General features: G+C 41.8%; 1 protein-coding gene across 2 annotated transcripts; it reads right to left on the reverse strand.

Annotated features, from left to right (window-relative positions):
• Positions 1-1,826: 1,826 nt before the first annotated feature.
• Positions 1,827-20,294, reverse strand: SUMO1 (small ubiquitin like modifier 1). Of its 2 annotated transcripts, none has more exons than XM_084778723.1 (5): positions 20,147-20,294; positions 10,181-10,255; positions 7,453-7,530; positions 4,421-4,492; positions 1,827-2,651 (listed from the first exon to the last, which is right to left on the reverse strand). In XM_084778723.1, the coding sequence occupies exons 1-5, from the start codon at positions 20,156-20,158 to the stop codon at positions 2,583-2,585; spliced, it is 306 nt and encodes a 101-aa protein (XP_084634849.1). In that variant the 5' UTR covers positions 20,159-20,294; the 3' UTR covers positions 1,827-2,582. The 2 variants fall into 2 exon arrangements, with proteins under 2 accessions (XP_084634849.1, XP_084634848.1); XM_084778722.1 differs by lacking the exon at positions 20,147-20,294 and adding an exon at positions 19,745-20,011.
• Positions 20,295-20,315: the final 21 nt, after the last annotated feature.

The raw sequence follows: 20,315 nt of genomic DNA on the forward strand, positions 1-20,315 counted from the left end.
CTTAGGATGGTCAATGCATTTCAATGTGCTCAACTGTTGACTGGAAGAAGTTGTTATGCAGTAATTCTGCATTAGTTGAGAGGCACTAATCATATTAGAAATCCCTCTAAACCGGGCACACGCCTGTAATCCCAGCACCCACGAAGGTAGAGGCAGGTGGAGTGCTGTGAGTTTGAGGCCAGCCTGGTCTACAAAATGAGGAGAGAGAGAGAGAGAGAGAGAGAGAGAGAGAGAGAGAGAGAGAGAGAGAGAGAGAGAGAGAAAGGAAAGGAAAGAAAAAAGAAGGGAGGGGGAGAGAGAGGAGAGAGAGAAGAAAAAGTCCCTCTGTAAGGCAAAACCACTTTATCCTGGGGTATCTAAATCGAAGGCGTTCGGAATCACTTGACACATGTTCAACTGAGCAAAATGAGCTATTTTATAAGGAAATTCTCACTCCTCAAAGTGCAAAATAGGACACGACACTCAAGCACCAGAGTGGCTGCTAAATACTCCTTGGGGTCCTTTTCAAATACTATTACATTGTTGCTTCCAAGTGTCTTATTTTAACAGCACTACTATATCCATTGAATATACTTTAGACCAACAACAGAGTGTAATTTCTGTAGAAGACCCCTCCAAATTATTTCTACAAAAACTCACCTTTACCACTAAATGCCGAGAGCCTTCATTTAGAGATGCCAACAAAATCCAGATGCTTAACTATATTAATGAATTCTGGATGGCTCAACCAACCAGATTGGTTGATCTTAACAAATGATACAGCTCAAAAGACTTTCTACAACCTAATTTCCAGTTACTATTTAAGGAATATAATAGTAAATACCAGATGACAATCTAAAAGCTCCAATTTGTACAATACAAATTAAAGTTAGGGTCAAATACAAGAGTTTTCGGGCAATCTGCTTTTTAGAAGTTATTATTTTATGTATGTTGGTATTTTGACTGCACATATAGTTATAGACTGTTATAGACTGTTGTGAGCTGCAATGGGAGTGCTGGGAATTGAACCTGGGTCCCCTGGAAGAACAGCCAGTGATTTAAGCGCTGGGTCATCCCTCCAGGCCGGCAATCTGCTTTTTGAGCAGGTTACCTAAGCAGTAACAATTTATAAAATGCACCTAAGATAGGTTTTTATTTGCTAGTCAGATGGCACTGTATTTAGGACAGCATGAAATTAGATATGAACACACACACATAATATTCTGTGATTCATTGGGATTTAAAAATTATCCTAAGGCTGGGTGTGGTGGCGCACACCTTTAATCCCAGCACTCGGAAGGCAGAGGCAGGCGGATTGCTGTGAGTTCAAGGCCAGCCTGTTCTACAAAGTGAGTCCAGGATGGCCAAGGCTACACAGAGAAACTTTGTCTCGAAAAACCAAAAAAAAAGAAAAAACAAAAAATTATCCTAGGGGCTGGAGATATGGCTCAGAGGTTAAGAGCACCGTTCACGCTTCCAAAAGTCCCGAGTTCAATTCCCAGCAACCACATGGTGGCTCACAACCATCTGTAATGAGATCTGTGGGCAGGCGCACATCGGGGCAGAATACTGTATAAATAATAAATATTATAAAAAAATTATTCTAAAAGGGAAAAAAATAAAACCAGTAGGGGTATCGAATGTGCACTATCCAGGAATAGCACAATCTAGAAAGACACTGCACTGAGTGTGTGAGCGTAACTTAGTGCTTAATTCAGACAGAACTCCACTGCTTCCACGTCACTAAGCTCATTACATTACTAAAGAAATAGACTTGTGCAAGAAAATCCTAATGGGGCATTTTCACTTTTATCTCTACATGACTAAAATAAAGAGCTTTAGTACGGTTTTTACAAATATTGTTTATTTTAATGAAGCTGGTACAGACGATGTCCCTTGAAAACCCATGTCCCAGGCCAAAAAGTACAAACAGAATCAGAAGGAACAGTGTCTGTTGCGTACACTTCTGCATAAGTAACTTTATTAACTGATGAAAATTAGAACTTTCCTGGGATCTTCTGACAAGACTGTCCTCCTCAAGACACTTTCTCTCCAGTGAGGCCTTCTTTGTAGTTAGTTGTTCCTCTCACTGTATCTGTCACCTTGACTACAACATGTTGTTCTTCTTTTGGTCCAGACCCTCAGATTTTAAGAGTAGCTTCAAGCTGAGGAAAGGCCATTTTTCCACAGTTCAGTTCTCTGAAAAACTTCCACCTCCCACTGAAAATCACAGTCCAGGAGTGAAGCAAGCACATGCTGGAACTTCAGGGCCAACTGGGAGGTCACAGGAAAGCTCGCACTGGCCGGTCTACCATCACAAACCTGAAAATGCACAGTCCTGAAAAGGGTGGCCTCTCTGTGCACACATCAAAGTTTTTAAAAGAAGAAGGGCAATATTAAGGGAGCTGAGGTCTGATCACCAAAAGTCAGCACAACAAAAACAACCAGTAATGAATATTGAACACTAGAATTCAGATTACCAGATGCTCTAAAGAGGTGGAGTGCCAGTATTCAATTTTCATTTTGAACACCACATTACAAAAGAACTATTTTTAAAAATAAAAAAGGATTGAGGGAAAAGGGAAAAAAATAAAAAGAATTATCTAAACCGTCGAGTGACCCCCCGTTTGTTCCTGATAAACTTCAATCACATCTTCTTCCTCCATCCCCAGCTAGAAGAAAGGAAAAATATGTTAATACTAGACTATAAAAGCATTACTTTTCATTTTTAATATTTTATCTATTTATTACATATACGGCGTTATGCCTGAACACTAGACTAGGACACGGGATCTCATTATAGATGTCTATGAGCCACCATGTGTTGATGGAAATTGAACTCAGGACCTCTGGAAGAGGAAGCCAGTGCTCTTAACTGCTGAGCCATCTCTCCAGCCTCCAAAAGCATTATTTTTATTTGGCTGCAATTATATAGCCACTATTATATGGTACAAGAAGATACTTATGTCACCTGTAATTAATAAGCTTCTAAAAATGAAAATATTATTCTGAGATGCTACCACGGGGGAGGTGGAAGAGGAATACGGAGTTCCAAGGTCATTTTCAGTTAGTTCCAGGCCAACCTGGACAATATAAGATTGTCTGAAAAGGCTGGGCATGTTGGCACACGCCTTTAACCCCAGCATTTGGGAGGCAGAGGCAAGCAGATCACCGTAAATTTGAGACCAGCCTGGTCTACACGGCAAGTCCAGGACAGCCAAGGCTACACAGAGAAACCCTGTATCCAGAAAGGGGGGGGGGGGGGGAGGAAGAGAGAGAGGAGAGAGAAAGTATCTGAACAACTAGAAGAAGGCAGAGGCAGGCTGATAAATCTCTGTGGGTTTCAGGCCAGCCTGGTCTATTCAGTGAGTTCCAGGACAACAAGGACTATATAGCAACCTTGTCTTGAAAACCCAAACAAACAAAAAACTAGAAGGGGAAAAAGAATACTTTTCATCTAAAGAGCATTAACAATTTAAAAAGCTCGATGTGATGGAGACTGTGGCAGGCATTTTAAGTTTGAGGATTACCTAGGCCATCTACCTAGACCTTGTCTCAAAAACAAAGGCAGCCAACACACCTTTTAATCCCAGCACCTAGGGAGGCAGTAGCAGGCCGACCTTGTTGAGTTTGAGACAAGCTTGTTTACAAAGTGAGTTCCAGGACAGCCAAGGCTAGACACATAGTGAGAACAACAACAACAGCAAAAAACAAAAGCCAAGCATAGCCAGGGATCTGTAAGAGACCTTGTCTCAAAACAAAACAAAGCAAAAAACCAAGCAGGGCAATGATGGCACACGCCTCTAAATCCCAGCACGTGGGAGGTAGGGGCAGGCAAATCTCTGAGTTCAAGGCCAGCCTGGTCTACAGAGTTCCAGGAAAGACGGCTTCAAAGAGAAACCCTGGGTTGGGGGCGGCGGGGGGAGGGGGGTGTTCTTTGTGTGTTTATGGGTGTTTTGCTGCCTGGTGCACAGGGGAGTCAGAAGAGGGCATCATATCCCTCAGAAATGGAGTTATAGATGATTCATCAACCATCATGTGGGTGCTGAGAACTGAAACCAGGTCTTCTGAAAAAGCAGTAAGTACTCATAACCTCTCAGCTCCAAGGAACTTTTTTGTCCCCAGGTTGTTGAAATGGGCATAGAACCCACCCCCAAGATGCCCATGGATCGGAATGACTCCCATATATGCATGATGGCCCCCATGGACCTATGTGTGCATTCAAATACACATACACATAATAAATAAAATTTAAAAACTATTCCCTTTTTCTCTTTCATTTTGGTACTAGGGATCAAACTCTGGAACACTTGCATACTAAGCACATGTCCAACCCTAACCGTTTTTATCCAAAATCCTTTTTATTTTCTTTTTTCTTTTTTTTCTTCAAAATCCTATTTTTATTTCAAACTTTTGATTCAGGAAAGAAAAAAATACTTACTTCTTTTGGAGTATGATTATCTGCAATTCTCTGACCTTCAAAGAGAAACCTGAGTGAATTCATTGGAACACCCTAAAAAAAAAAAAAAAGAAAAAAGAAAGTGTGTGTAAATCTTAGGTTATGCCAGGCGTAGTGGTGCATGCCTGTAATCTCAACACTCAGGGAGGCAGAGGCAGGCAGATCTCTCTGAGTTCGAGGCCAGCCTGGTCTACAGAGTGAGTCCAGGATAGCCAAGGCTACAAAGAGAAAGCTTATCTCAAAAAATGCAAAAAACCAACCAACCAACCAAATAAATATCTACCAGGCTGTGGTGGTGGTGGTGGTGGTGCACACCTTTGATCACAGTTCTTGGGAGGCAGGGGCAGGTGGGTCTCCAAGGCCAGCCTGGTCTACAGAATGAATTCCAGGACAGCCAGGTTTACACAGAGAAACCCTGTCTCAAAAGACTAAAAAAAGAAAAAGCAGAAGATTGTGAAACATGAAAAGCTTAAAAGGCCATATAGATCATAGGATTAGATTGCTGATTCAATTATAATCATCATATAATGGGGACTAATTATTTGTTAGGAAGGCCTTCGTGTACCAAGTACTTTATATAGCCATAATGTTCTTTTTGTTTGTACGTTTTTGTTGTTTGTTTTTTTACCGAGACAGGGTCTCTCTGTGTAGCCTTGGCTGCCCTGGAACTCTCTTTGTAGACCAGGCTGTCCTCAAACTCACAGAGCTCCGCCTGCCTCTGCCTCCCAAGTGCTGGGATTAAAGGCGTGCGCCACCACACATGGCCAGGATTTTCTTTGCAAAGACTCAAGAAGGTATTATCACCTCATCTTCATTTTTGTAAGGCCTGTGGGTAAGAGAAGCTAGTTAAGAATTTTATCTCAGAACGACCAATAAGCCTGTCTTCTCAACCCTATTGTGTTCATTTCCCCCTTTGAGCTAGCATAAAAGGAAAGGTCTTGGATATGTGTATGCCTGTATTAGCTTCTAACTATATAAGCAAAACTAGTTTTAAACATTAAATCTAAGCTGGGCGTAGTGGCACATGCCTTGAATCCTAGCACTCGGGTGGATCACTGTGAGTTCGAGGCCAGCCTGGCCTACAAAGCGAGTCCAAGATAGCCAAGGCTACACAGAGAGACCCTGTCTTGAAAAACAAAAAAACAAAAAACAAACAAGAATCTGAAGAATTGGATAATGCAAAAGAGCTAGCTAGCTAAGGCACAGCAGTGTGAATGTGTGTGTGTGCACAATATATAGGACAGGTTAGGTCTAAATGCCCCAAAAGATGTATGTATGTGGGTGTGTTTCTGTGTATGTGTATGTATACATACATATATGTATGTATGTACGTATGTATATTTTTAATAAAATTTAATTTAAAAAACTATTTAACTTAAACATTTTTATCTGGGGGTGTTTAAAACACTGTCTCTGAAAAAAAAAATTACAAAGAAATTAAAATATACCAACTGTGGTGACATACACCTTTAATTCCAGCACTCAGGAGGCAAAGGCAAAAGGGTATCTGAGTTCTCGGCTAGCCTGGTCTACATAGTAAGTTCCAGAATAGCCAAGGCTACATAGAGACCCTGTCTCAAAAACAAGCAAACAAAAAGTTCAACCTTGGTTATCTCTGTGTTTTGTTTCCTTCTTGTTTTGCTTTTAGTTTTATGAGACAGGGTTTCCATGCAGCAGAAGATAGCCTTGACCTCCTCATCTCCTGTCTGCATTACGCCATCTGTGTTGGGATTACAGGTCTATTTTACCACACCAGCACAAATTACATTACGTTCTTTTCTTCTCTTTTCTTTTTTTTTTTTCTCAAGACAGAGTCTCTCCGTGTAGCCTTGGCTGTCCTGGAACTCTCTTTGTAGACCAGGCTGGCCTGGAATTCACAATGATCCACCTGCCTCTGCCTCTCTAGTGCTGGGATTAAAAGTGCGCACCACCACGCCCAGCCTCATTTTTCTTTTTTGTTTTTGTTTTTGTTTTTTTGTTTTTCGAGACAGGGTCTCTCTGTGTAGCCTTGGCCGTCCTGGACTCACTTTGTAGACCAGGCTGGTCTCGAACTCACAGCGATCCGCCTACCTCTGCCTCCCGAGTGCTGGGATTAAAGGCGTGCGCCACCACGCCCGGCTCATTTTTCTTATTTACAGGTATTTGTGTATTTGAGGCAGGGTCTCACTATGTAGCCTCGGTTGTCCTGGAACATTTTATGTAGCTGAAGATGATCTTGAACATTTTCCCAAATTTTATTATTTGTAAGTATAAGACGTATGTATTGGCCAAGCAGGGTGACACACGCCTTTAATCCCAACAACTTGGGAGACAGAGGCAGGTGGATCACTGTGAGTTCCAGGCCAGCCTGATCTACAAAGTGAGTCCAGGACAGTCAAGGCTATACAGAGAAACCCTGCTTCGAAAAAACAAAAGACAAAACAAAACAAACAAAAGAAGAAGTAGAAATATTTTTAAGCACTTATTTGTTTGTTTGTTTGTTTTTATGTATGGGGGTGTTTTGCCTGCCTGTATGTCTGCCCATCACTGTGCAGTACTCACAGAAAGGCATCAGATCCTCTAGGATTGGAGTCGCAGAGGGTTGTGAGCCACCAAGTGGGTGCTAGGAATTAAACCCAGGTCCTTTGGAAGAGCAGTCAGTGCTCTTAAGTGCTGAGCCATGTTTCCAGCCAAGAAATTATACTAATTATAGATTTAAATTTGATATGAGACATAAAACTCAATAGAATCACAGGGAAATTTCACAGTAATCACAAAAAAAAGGCATGTCTTTATGTTTATATACAGAAGCAAACCATCTGGACAAAAATATTCATTTTAGTAGTAGTAAGTAAAACCAACTACTTTCAAACTAATTCTATATTCATTAATGCAAACTTTGAAATGTGATAACTGATAACATTAGGGTGTTTTCCTTAAGCTCCTAATAATGAAAATAGAATGTCTTCTGGTAAAGCATTGTGAACAGAATGTCTTTTGGCAAAGCACTGTCTTTAATGTCATAATATACAGACCTGTCTTTGACAGTATGATTCTTTGAGTTTCTTGAGATGTGTTGTCATTTTCACTTTGAAATGTATCTCACTGCTATCCTAAGGAGATAAAGGGAAACATTATTCCTTCTTTGTCTACATTACTTAGTTACTTGAACCTAACCATTTAATTATGCCTTGTCAATTATAGTTTTCCACCAAAATATTCTTTTTACTATTCCTAACTAGTTTCACTAAAACAGTCTAACCAAATTCCAAGTTACTTTTTAACAATCCATTATAAAAATTAGTAAAACAAAGATGTTTTAGGTATCAAAATTATTAGTATAAGTTTGTATGTCAAAGGATACATTCTTTCATTACAGCATATACATCAAAATAAATACTGTGAAAATGAAAATGAACTGTTACAAACCTTCACAAGCAATCAAAGCACAGCTTTTCTACCACTAAGTGACTCACTAAATCTGTTATCAGAAACATGAATGAACTTCAGTAAGTCAAACTGAAGGTTTGGAGCTAGTGGAGTACTTGCCTTGCATACGTAAGATCTGACATTCAATCCCCAGCATGCCTCCTATTAAAATGATTTAACTACAGACACTTTTCTTCTACCCAGATTTTCAAGCAAATAATAATCAGAAAAAGAAAAAAGAAAAACCTAGCATTTGCATTATCATAAAATTTTAAAACCAATCCCTGTGAATACACATGTTCACAAATGTACATATTAGCATATTTAATATGTCCATGGTTATAATTTCATAAGAAGATAAAAATACCTACAGCATGCCTAATGCAATACAATTCCAAGCCAGACACAATAGCTCATGTCTGTAATACCAGCACTCAGGAGGAGGAGACATAAGTTCAAGACCAATCTTGCTTACACTTTAAGTTCTAGCGCAGCCTGGGCTACACAATTTGATTCTGTCCTTAAAAAAAAGGGGAGGGGGGGCTGATGCATGCCTTTAGCCCCGGCACATGGGAGGCAGAGGCAGGTGGATCTCTGGACAGCCATGGCTGTTACACAGAGAAACCCTGTCTCAAAAGGAGGGGTGGGGGAAAGATCAATGGAACGAAATAAACTCGTACCTATAGTTAGTTGATTCCTGCCATCTCTCTGCTAAGACAGTTTAATGTGAAAAGGTGCCTTTGTGGAACTGGTAGGTTGAACCCAGGGCCTACATGCTAGATAGTTATTCTACCTCTGAGTTTATGATCCCAGCCACTTCTTTTTTTAATGTTTTGAAATTAAAATATAATTCCATCATTCTCACCTTTCCTCATGCAAGCCCTCTTGTACACCTCCCTTTCTCTCAAATTTATGGCCTCTCACTTTTCTTTTACTGTCGTTAAACACATGCACACACACATAATCCTAAATATATAAACAGAATCTGAGAGGCGGGCGGATCGCTGTGAGTTCGAGGCCAGCCTGGTCTATAAAGTGAGTCCAGGACAGCCAAGGCTACACAGAGAAACCCTGTCTTGAAAAACCAAAAAACCAAAAAAAAAAAAAAAAACACACACACACACACACACAGAATCTGCTCAGTATGTACAACGTTACTTGTATCTAGATGATTTCGGGGCTGACTACTGGTATTATATAACCAGTTCGCGGCCACTCTTCCTGAAGAAGACTATTTCTCCCACTGTCAGAATCCCTTAGTTGCCCACAGCTCTTTGTATAGTGTTGGGCCGTATGAGTGTTCCCCCTTCCATGTTAGAATGTCCTGGTGATGTCTTTGTTTAGGTTTTTTTTTAGGCATCCATGATGGCATTTCATCCTAGGCAGGCCTTAAAACTGAGATTCTTCTAACTTATTTAACCTCAAGTAGCTGGGATTACAGGCCTAAACTATCAGGCTCTGCAAAGGTGGTCTTTTTAACTAATGGCCTAGGAAAACACTCATACAAAAATAACTGAAAAATAATAATAAAAGATACTACAAAGTGAGTCCAGGACAGCCAAGGCTACACAGAGAGACCCTGTCTTGAAAAACCAAAAAAAAAAAAAATATATATATATATAAAATAAAAGATGTAACTCTAAGAGCTAAACTGTAAAACTTTCAGAAGAAAGAACAGGCATAAATCTTTGCAACCCTGGATGATAACAGTGTATTTCAGTAGCAGGGCACTGGTAGGGCACACCTTTAATCCCACCGCCCAGGAGGCAGAGGCAGGCCGATCTCTAAGTTTGAGGCCAGTCTACAAAGCAAGCCCAGGATAGGCAAGGCTACACATAGAGAAACCCTATCTCAAATAACAAGCACTTTTTTGGTTGTTTTGTTTTTGTTTTTAGAGACAGGGTTTCTCTGTGTAGCCTTGGCTGTCCTAAACTCACTCATATACCAGGCTGGCCTCAAATTGACAGCAACCTGCCTGTCTCTGCCTCCCGAGTGCTGGGGTTATAGGCGTGTACCACCACGCCTGGCCCTGCTGGCACCTTTTTAATTCCAGCACTTGGAGGAAAAAGCAGATGGATCTCTATAGTTTGAAGTCAGCCCAGTCAACCCATTAAGTTCAAGACCAGGCAAGGGCTTCATAGTGAGATGCTCCCTTGAAAACAATCAGTATCAGCTTCTTTTACCCCCAACAGATACATGTACAGAAAGTGAAAATGCAATTTAAAAAAAAGAAAAAGAAAGAACCCGCAATTTTAAGTAACTTGTCTTACTTAGTATTTTTCCTATGTGTTCACACACTGGAGGAATGTCAAGGGAGAAAATAATGAAACTCACCTGTCCAATAACTTTGAGTTTAATGTATTCTCCTTCCTTCTTATCCCCTAAGTCCTCAGTTGAAGGTTTTGCCTCCTGAAAAAAATTTTTTCCAGATTAAAATTTCCCAAATACTATGTTAAGTTACTTATGAGAACCCATTACATTTCCCCAAGTAATTGAGTCTGCACCAGAGAATACAGAGAGCATTTACTTCTCCACCACTCAACTGCTCTTCAAACTCCCCATTCACTAAAGAAGAAGAAACAGAAGATGGAGGTGGTGGCGGTCCAGCACTGGGAGGCAGAGGCATTCGGATATTTTTTTTGTTTTGTTTTTTCGAGACAGGATTTCTCTGTGTAACCTTGATAGGAAATCCTAGCCCACTGCGGGCAGTACCACTCTTAAGCAAGTAGTCCTGCATTATAATAAGCAATTATAATAAGCAAGCAAGCAAGCTGAGTAAGCCATGGAGAGAAAGCCAGTAACCAGCATTCCATTCCTCCAAGATTGCTGCTTCACAGTTCCTGCCTTCTGGTTGGTTCCTACTTGAGTTTTGCCCTAGCGAACCATTGACTTGGAAATATATGCAAGGTTTGGTCTGGTCAGTGGTTTTTTTGTTTTGTTTTTTGAGACAGGGTTCCCCTGTGTAGTTTTCGCTGCCCTGGACTTGCTTTATAGACCAGGCTGGCCTGGAACTCACAATGATCTGCCTGCCTCTGCCTCCCCAAGTGCTGGGGTTAAAGGTGGGTGCCACTACGCCCAGCCAGAATGGGCCTTTAGTAATCTCAGTCTCTCTTCTCTGTCCTGTTTTGTTTTGTTTTAAGCAGCCAATACAGAATAATAGAGGATACTAGTTATAAAACTAGTTATAAAAGCATTCAGTCTAAGTAGGTCATCAAAGAAAGGACAGTTCCAGAGAGCTGACTGGCTTGGCCAGCAAGAGGTTACAGCCAACACAGCACAAGAAAGTAGTGACAAATTTTCAGGGCTGAATCACTAAGACTCTTTATAACTGGAAAGGTAAAGGAAATTACCAGGAACTAAGCACTATCAACTCTCCAAGGAACAACATGGGAACAGATGGCTGTTCTGGAAAATGAACTAAACTAGAAAACAACAGTTTGCATTTGTAAGTGTACAAAATTCATAAGGGTACTATGCACTATTTAAAGTCAAAAGAACTTAATAAGCCAGGAGCAGTGGTGCACGCCTTTAATCTCATCCCAGCACTTGGGAGGCAGAGGCAGGTGGGTCTCTGTGAGTTGGAGGCCAGCCTGGTCTACAAAGGGAGTCCAGGACAGCCAAGGCTACAGAGAAACCCTGTCTTGGGGGAGAGGGGGGAAGATCTTCACAAAGATGTATCGTGGCAGTCTGTACACAAACAATTCAATCACATGGATAGAGTATTTCATTTAACTAATTTGTTACTGGTCCTTTCAGCTACATAAGGATTGCTAATTCTTTTGGTTTGGTTTTTCTTTCTTTCTTTCTTTCTTTCGGTTTTTCTTTCTTTCTTTTTTTTTCTTTTTCTTTTTTTTTTTTTTTTTTGAGACAGGATTTCTCTGTGTAGCCTTGGCTGTCCTGGACTCACTTTGTAGACCAGGCTGGCCTTAAACTCAACAGAGATCCACCTGCCTCTGACTCCCAGTGCTGGGATTAAAGGCTTGCGCCACCATGCCCAGCAGGATTGCTAATTCCTACTGAAAGCGGACAAACTCTGGGAAAATACTTTTCCTCCTCTTCCTCCTTCTTGACTCTTTTGTTTCTCTTTTGGTTTCTGAAACAGGGTCTCTTTATGTACTCCTGTCTGTCCTGGAGCTCATTCCACATATACAGTAGACCAGCCTGGCCTTGAACTCGAGATCCTCCTGCCTCTGCCTCCTGAGCACTGTGATTAAAGGGGTATGCCTGGTTTATTTTTTAATATACTATTTTGCATATAGTCTTGCCTGAACATATGTCTATGTACCACATGCATGTAGTGCCCAGAGAGGCAAGAAAAGGGCATTGGAGCCCTGAAAACTGGAGTTACAGGTAGTTATGAGCCATCACATGGGTGCTGGGAATCAAACCAGGGCCCTCTGAAGAACAGCCAGTACTCTTAACTGCTAAGCCATCTTTCCAGTACCTATTTGATTGTTGAAAACATTATTATATTCCTTTTGAAAAGTAGGATACAAGGCTGGGCCTGGTGGCATAAACCTTCAATCCCAGCATTCAGACTGACCTCTGTGGTTTGAAGCTAGCCCAGCTAGGACTACACAGTGAGACCCTGCCCCTCACACACAAAAAAAATAATAAATAATAAATAAATATATAAATAAGAGGGTGAGTAGGGAGAAAAGAGAGTAAAGGAAGTAGGATATAGTACTATAGGTACATTAAAAGAAAAAAAAATCCTTCACAGGGAGTTTGCTGTGAGACTGTGGATTGTGTCTCATAGAAATGTCAGAAGCCAAACACCCGTGAAGTCTTATCAACATGGATGCTTAAACAAGACCTGAAAAGGGTGACAGCAGCAGACACACTAACGCAGATGAGGCAGGGAGAACTCACGAGAACTCCTAAGAACTACTAAGGAATGCCAAGAGTAAACAACAGTCTTACAAGTAACAGTATCCAGACTGTGTAAGTTGTATTTATGTTCTTGGGAATATACACGCACACATGTAACAATTAAATAAAAAGAGGCCAGGAATTTCAAAGAGCAAAAGGGATGGTTTGGAGGGAGGAAAGGGTAAAAATAATGTAATTATAATTTAAAAAAATTTTATAGCCCTATTTATATGTGAATGCCTGAAAGCCAGGCTCGGAAAACAAATAGGATCTCTTTGAGTTCCAGGCCAGCCTGGTCTACAAAGTGAGTCAAGGACAACTAGGACTACACAGAAAAACCCTTTCTGGAAAGCCCAACAACAAAAAAGGAATGGTGCAGGATGCTGTAGATTTAAAAAAAATAAAATGAGCTATGAACTATAAAATGCACTGTAGACACATTTAAGTTTTCTATAATAAAAATTTTCCACTATAAAATGCATTTAAACTTAAAAAATATTCTTTATTTCCTAAGGAAGGCCCAACAAAATAAAATTGAGCAACTTTAATTCTTCAATCCATTATTAAAATGTTAAATCTGGGTGTGGTGGCCCAGGCCTTTAATCCTAGCACTTGGAAGGCAGAGGCAGGAGGATCGCTGTGAGTTCAAAGCCAGCCTGGTCTACAAAGTGAGTCCAGGACAGCCAGGGCTGTTACACAGAGAAACCCTGTCTTGAAGAAACTAAACAAAAACAAAAAACTGCCTGAGCAAGATGGCTTGGTGGGCAATGGGTCAAACTGAATGAAACAGCACAAAGATCTGGACTAGAATAGATAAGCCATAACTCACTTTAAAGGTTAGGTTAATGCCGGGCCGTGATAGTGCAGCCTTTAATCCCAGCACTCAGGAGGCAGGTGGATTGCTGTGAATTTGAGGCCAGCCAGGCCAGCCAAGGCTACACAGAGAAACCCTGTCTTGGGAAAAAACAAAAAACCAACCAAACAGGACCATTATTTCTCCATGTGTAAATGGCCCTTTAATACCTGTCTAGTGAGACATGAAATAAAATAACCTTTTCTTTCGACATTTTCCCCTACCTATACACAAATACAAGCTATATCTACATTTGTTTCATGAGAAAAACTAGCAGCATACTTATTCAACCTAAGATCTATCGATCCCAAAGCAACCCTGACAAAAAAGTACTATAAACAAGTATAGTATCATTTGGCTTACTTTTAAAGCAAGTCCTGTACTCAATGGATCTTCAAAGATGTAATCAACACTCAGGATGCTGAGGGAGAAAGACTGCCACAAGTGTGAGGCCCGCAAGGGCTACAACGTAAGAACCTGCCTCAGGCCAGGCAGTGGTGACGCATGCCTTTAATCCCAGCAGTCGGAGGCAGAGGCAGCCAGAGCTTTTTAGTTCAAAGCCTGGTCGACACAGTGAGTTCCAGGGCAGCCTGTGTTACAGGGCTATTACACAAAGAAACCGTGTCTTGAAAAAACAGAAACAAAACAAAAGAACCTGTCTCAAAAAAAAAAAAGGCCTATATAACTACTGTGACATACTTCAAAAGGCAGACCTCTCTGTATAAATGCCTTGCAGTAAAAATAGTCTGGAATGTAATATAACAATGACATTCATTGGGAGGCTGGAAAGATAGCTTAGCAATTAAGAGATCTTGGGTTTTATGCAAAGTACTGGAGTTCAATTCTCTCACAACTAATTGTAACTCCAGCTCCAGGGAATCTGATGCCTTCTTCTGGCCTCCTTGGGTACCCAAACACATGTGGTATATACTCATAGGACATATAAACAGAAATAAAACTAAAAAGCAAAAAGCAGTAGCATGTGTGAGCTAGGAAGATGGAACAGTGAATAAAAGTACTGCCAAGCTTGACATCCTGAGATCAACTCCTGAACACTTCACAGTGGAAACAAAGCCAACGCCACAAAGTTGTCCTCTAATCGGCAAGTGAACTCATGGCATGTGTGTAAACAAAGACACATACCCACAAAAATAAATATAATAAAAGGCTTAAACTACTGTCCATGGGATTCTGCCCATCCCTTTTCTGTGGCTTGAGACAGGGTTTCACAGAGATCATGGCATTTGCCAACACACTCAGCTCATCCACGTATTTTAAACACAGTGCAGTGTGTGTGCGGTGTGATGTAGTTGCAGAGGCAAAGGCAGAAGGGTCACTCTGAGTTCAAAGCCACCCTGGTCTGTCTCAAAAAAAAAATTGTTTTAAATCAGTACATGGACTCCTGATCACCTCTAAGTTTCAGCACACCTTTAAATAACTGGCTCTAGATCCAGCAGGAGACCAGAACGCCACCCTTCCTCCTTCCTTCCTGTCTTTTCCTTCAGAGCCTCATTAACTCCAAAAAGGCAACTAAATGCAAAGAGTCAAGAGGAAGAAGAGGGGGAGGGGTCACAACATATCTCTAAAGACATTCTCCAGAAATATCCAAGTTTTGAACCACAAAACTAAGGTGCTCAATAATATAATCTGTCAACTTACCTACAAGTCTGTTAAAAATTGAGTATCACAATTATCTATGAAAATATTCACAAGATGTTTTGACTATTATCTACAGCAATCCAAATGCATGGCTAGAGAGGGCTCCATGTCCTCTGCTCTTCCAGAGGACAAGCCAGGCTTAGTTCCCAGTCCACAAGGCAGCTCACAATCATGCTGAACTCCAGTTCAGGAGACTTGATGCTATTGTGACTTCCAGAGGCCCCAAGCAAGCATATGGTACATACACATACATGCAAGCAAGCAGAGCACTCATAAAAATGAAATAAATCTTTTTTAAAACTTAGAAAAAGAGCCAGGCATGGTGGCGCATGCCTTTAATCCGAGCGCTCTGAAGGCAGAGGCAGGCGGATCGCTGTGAGTTCGAGGCCAGCCTGGTCTACAAAGCAAGTCCAGGAAAGCCAAAGCTAACATAGAGAAACCCTGCCTCGAAAAAAAAAAATAGAAAGATACTTATGTAAGGAATATTATATGTAAACATTATAACAGAGCTAACATAACTACTATAGGAGTATCACAATTATTTGAAAAATGTTTTACTCTCAGAGTGTGCACGTGTACACCTTTAATCTCAGGTGTCAAGAGGCCATCCTGGTCTACATAAAAAGGCATTCCAGAATAGCCAGGGCTACAGAGACCCTGTCTTATTACCCCCAAAATAAAATAAAATAAATTGAAATTCTAACTACTCAACTGTGAACACTTTTACCCTATCACACTGTTTCAATACACTATAAAAGTTATAATTAAAATGTTGCATTATAAGCAGTTTGCAATATCTACTAGCAACACTAACTCATCCAGGAAGATGACAGAATATACAGCACTCCTCTCCTAGGACATGAAATAACTAAAATATCCACTACTAACTAGATGCTAACGTTAACTGCTATAGTTTAACATGCTCTAGTATTTGAATGGTATATATATAACTTACATTTTAATATACAACAATTTTTTTTTCCTGCAAACTGAAACTGTTGCCAGGATCAGCAGAGATTAATAACAAGAAGCTATAAAGAACACTGTAGAAACTAATGCTATTACAGCAGCAGAAACACAAGTCACGTGGTAGACTAAAGATAACTGCAAGTTTGTTTTTGTTTTTGTTTTTGTTTTTTAAAGAGACAGGGTTTCTCTGTGTAGCCTTAGCTGTCCTGGACTTGCTTTTGTAGACTAAGCTAGCCTGGAACTCAAAGCGATCTACCCGCCTCTACCTCCCAAATACTAGGATTTCAGGCATGCACCACCATGCCCAGCTTGCAAGTTCGTTCTTACTACCGCTACTCAGTGGTGGCTCATGCCTTTAATCCCAGCACTCAGGAGGCAGAGGCAGGTGGATCACCAGCCTGGTTTATAGATTGAATTCCAGGACAGCAAAGGCTACACAGAGAAACCCTGCCTCGAAAAACCAGAAAGGACATCCACTTATTTTAAAGTTACAGCAGGACATGGTGGCATACACTTGTAATCCCAAAATTTGGGAAGGCGAAAACAGCAGGATCACTACCAGCTTAGATACACAGTCAGATCACCTCAAAACAAAGAGAAAACCTGAAATTATTATTTATCTCTCTTTTTTTTTTTTAAAGATTTATTTATTATTTATACAATATTCCCACCAGAAGAGGATCCAGATTGCATTATAGATGGTTATGAACCACCATGTGGTTGCTGGGAATTGAACTCAGGACCTTTGGAAGAACAGACAGTGTTCTTAACCTCTGAGCCATCTCTCCAGCCCCTGAAATTATTATTTAAAGTCACTATTTTAAGCACAAGATAAAAAACTTCCAATTCCAAGAGTGGCCTCAGAAAATAAAACGCACATGAGCACTAGAGCACCCAAGGAATCCTTGTGTTTAAGACACACACATTATCAATGCACCCCCAACCTGAGAGCATACACTCTAGGCTACCTTCTGAGACAGTTCAGTCTCATGCTTTTGCTATTACACAGCAGTATCTGGTGGTTCCTGCTCTCACTTATTAGTCAGCCTCTCAGAAGCAAGGATTCACTTAACCGGCATCTCTAAATCTTTAACATTCAATTCAGAACTTGTTCTGGGAACTAATAATGTAATAATATAGTCATTCAGCCTAATGCAACAGTTCCTAAATCTACTAACAGACTCTCAATTATTTAAAATCCTATCAACAAAGAAGCAGTGGTGTACACTCGGGAGGCAGAGGTAGACGGTCTGAGAGCAGCCTGGTCTACACAGCAAGTTCCAGGACAGCCAGGGCTACACAGAGAAACCCTTGTCTTGGAAAACTAAATAATAATCCCTAAAATGTTAGCATACATTTTTATCATTTTTAAAAGACAAAATCCCTAAGAATAGCACTATTTCATACTGTTGCAAATTGTTTTAATGTGTAGCTCAATTAAAAAGGACTTGTTTTGCCAAGTGTAGTGGTACATATCTTTAATCCCAGCACTCAGGAGTTCCAGGCCAGCCAAGGCTACAGAGTTAAGAATCCAGGGGAAAAAATAAATAAAAGAAAGGTGAAAAGATTTGCTCCCAATTTTTGGTCCCGTTTCTAAAAAAATTCACTAAGCATCCATGAAAGAATTCTAAGGGCCAGATGTGCTGGAGCACGCCTTTAATCCCAGCACTCGGGAGGCAGAGGCAGGTGGATCACTGTGAGTTTGAGGCCAGCCTGGTCTACAAAGTGAGTCCAGGACAGCTAAGGCTACACAGAGAAACCCTCTTTCGAAAAAAACAAAACAAACAAAAAGACTGGAAAGATGGCTCAGAGGTTAAGAGCAATGTCTGCTCTTCCAGAGGTCCTGAGTTCAATTCCCAGTAACCACATCCATCCATAGATGGCTCACAACCATCTATAATGTGATCTGATGCCCTCCTCGGGCCTGCAGGTGTACATGCAGGCAAAGCACTGTATACATAATAAGAAATCTTTTAAAAGAATGAGAAAAAAATAAACCACACACCAACTAGGTGTGGCAGTGTAACTCTAACCCCAGCTACACTGCAGGGCCAAGAAGGAGTACTCCAAGTTCAAAGACATCTTGTGCTACAGAATGAAGTTCAAGACCTACCTAGGCAACTTAGACTAAATAAAAAGGAGACATAAGGATTTAGTGGCATAGTGCTTGCCTGTCAACCCATGTGAGGCCCTTTGTCCACGCCCAGTAATCCTGGGGGAGTGAGTCCTATAACACAGCGTGGCTTCACAGATCCCCTGAAAACAACCTGTGTCCTAGGGTCCTTTTTTCTTGCTTCATTTTCTTTTTACAAGACGATTTCAAACTGGAGCAAAAATAATCCTAAAACTTATTGTATAACTCTTTCTGATGGTGCCTTTTCATCAGGCTAACAAGCTTTCTATCTAGTTCCTTCCAAAATAAAAGGTGGATGAAACCAAGCATTTACACTTGATCTTTGCTCCCTGGTAACTAAGTAAACAACCGTCTGAGCAGATTTCTCATAAAGTAGTTTCTATCCCAAAATAGGAATTAACCCAGATTACTCATAGGTAAATCCACCCACAACTAATCGACAGTATGGGTAGGCTATAAAAATAGAAGCACCCTGGCCAGTCTGTGGTGAGGCACACAGGAGGCAGAGACAGGGGGATCACTATGAGCTGGGGGACAGCCTGTCCTACAGAGTTCCAGGACAGCCATGGCTACACAGAGAAGCTCTGTCTTGAAAAAACAAAAAATAAACGGGGGTGGGGAATCTTTAATCCCAGCACTCGAGAGGCAGAAGCAGGTGGATCCTTCTAAGTTCAAGGACAACCTGGTCTACAGAGTGAGTTCCAAAGCTACACAGAGAAAACGTTTCTCAAAAAACCAAAAAGAAAAAACAAACAAACAACAAAAACAAAAAGGAAAATAAAAAGTAAAAGTTCAATTACATTGTGGAGTTGAATGGAAAAGTTTAATAATTATCACTAAAGAAGTAAAAGTCAAAAATGACAAACAGCATTTTATTATTAATTAGCAGCTTTCTGCAAATATCCTGCAACTATCCTCAAAAATATTAGTCTGGTGGTGCACATGCTCAAGATATGTCGTTTACATGTATGAAATTGTCAAAGAACAAAAAAAATGTGCTATTATTTTTAAAAGGACCAATCATCTGCAGGTTAATGCCCAGATGAAATGGCTTACTGGTAATGGTACTCTTTAACAGTTTGTTGTTTCACGGTTACGCTGCGCGCTCCAGCAACTGGAGAGTTGGTAGACCAATCCCGAGTAAGAAATGGAAAGTACAGAGAAAGAGCCGACCGCTCCGCACCCCCGGATGGGGTTAAAAAAAAAAAAAAAGCCTCAGAAGTGAGCAGGGGCGGACTGGCCTTCCAGGCAAACACAACGGAAAGCAGCGTCTTCGGGGTTCCCAGGAACCCCTCACACAAGGCTCCCTCGCCGCCCCGCAATGTCCGGGACCAAGACCCCGAAGTGGAGTCGAACCGCTTTTCAGGGCCACCTAGGCTCGCAGTCAGGGAGTCCCCTCCCGTTACATAACTGGGCCTAGGGCCTCGCTTCTGCCATCAGTCCTCAGAAAGGAAACGGTCGTTTTCCCTCTGGTGGCTCTTAGGGACCAGGGAGCTGGCCTGGCCCCCGGCGGACCCGTGAGAAACCTGGAAGCCGTCGAGAGAGACGCAGCGGCCGGCAGCGTGGGGAGGGAGTGGGGGGGAGCGAGGAGAGGGCCGCCGGGGGCGGGTGGACCACGGAGCCCCGCGATCCCAGGCGGCTCGGCTCGACTCAGCCAGGCCATCGGCGTCCCTCGCGGCCCCCTCCTCACCGGCAGCCCCCTCCCCCCCGCCAGCCGCATCCCCTCCCCCGCGCCTCCTTTCCACCACCACCACCCCCCCCAGCCCCAGCCAGCGGCCGACCGCCGTGAGCCCCGAGGCCGTGGCCCCGCTACCTGATCAGACATGGTGACGGTGGCTTCACCCGGGGGTCTCCGCACCACAGCGGCCTCCGGCAGGTAGAACCTCACTCTGAGGTTTACAAATCCGTCTCTACCCCACAGCACAACACCGCGGCTGCAGGGACTTCCGCTACGCCGCACGTCACTTCCGCTGCGCGCAGGG

The sequence above is a fragment of the Acomys minous genome (genome assembly GCF_964271855.1).
Source record: "Acomys minous genome assembly, chromosome: 4".
Lineage (NCBI taxonomy): Eukaryota > Metazoa > Chordata > Mammalia > Rodentia > Muridae > Acomys > Acomys minous.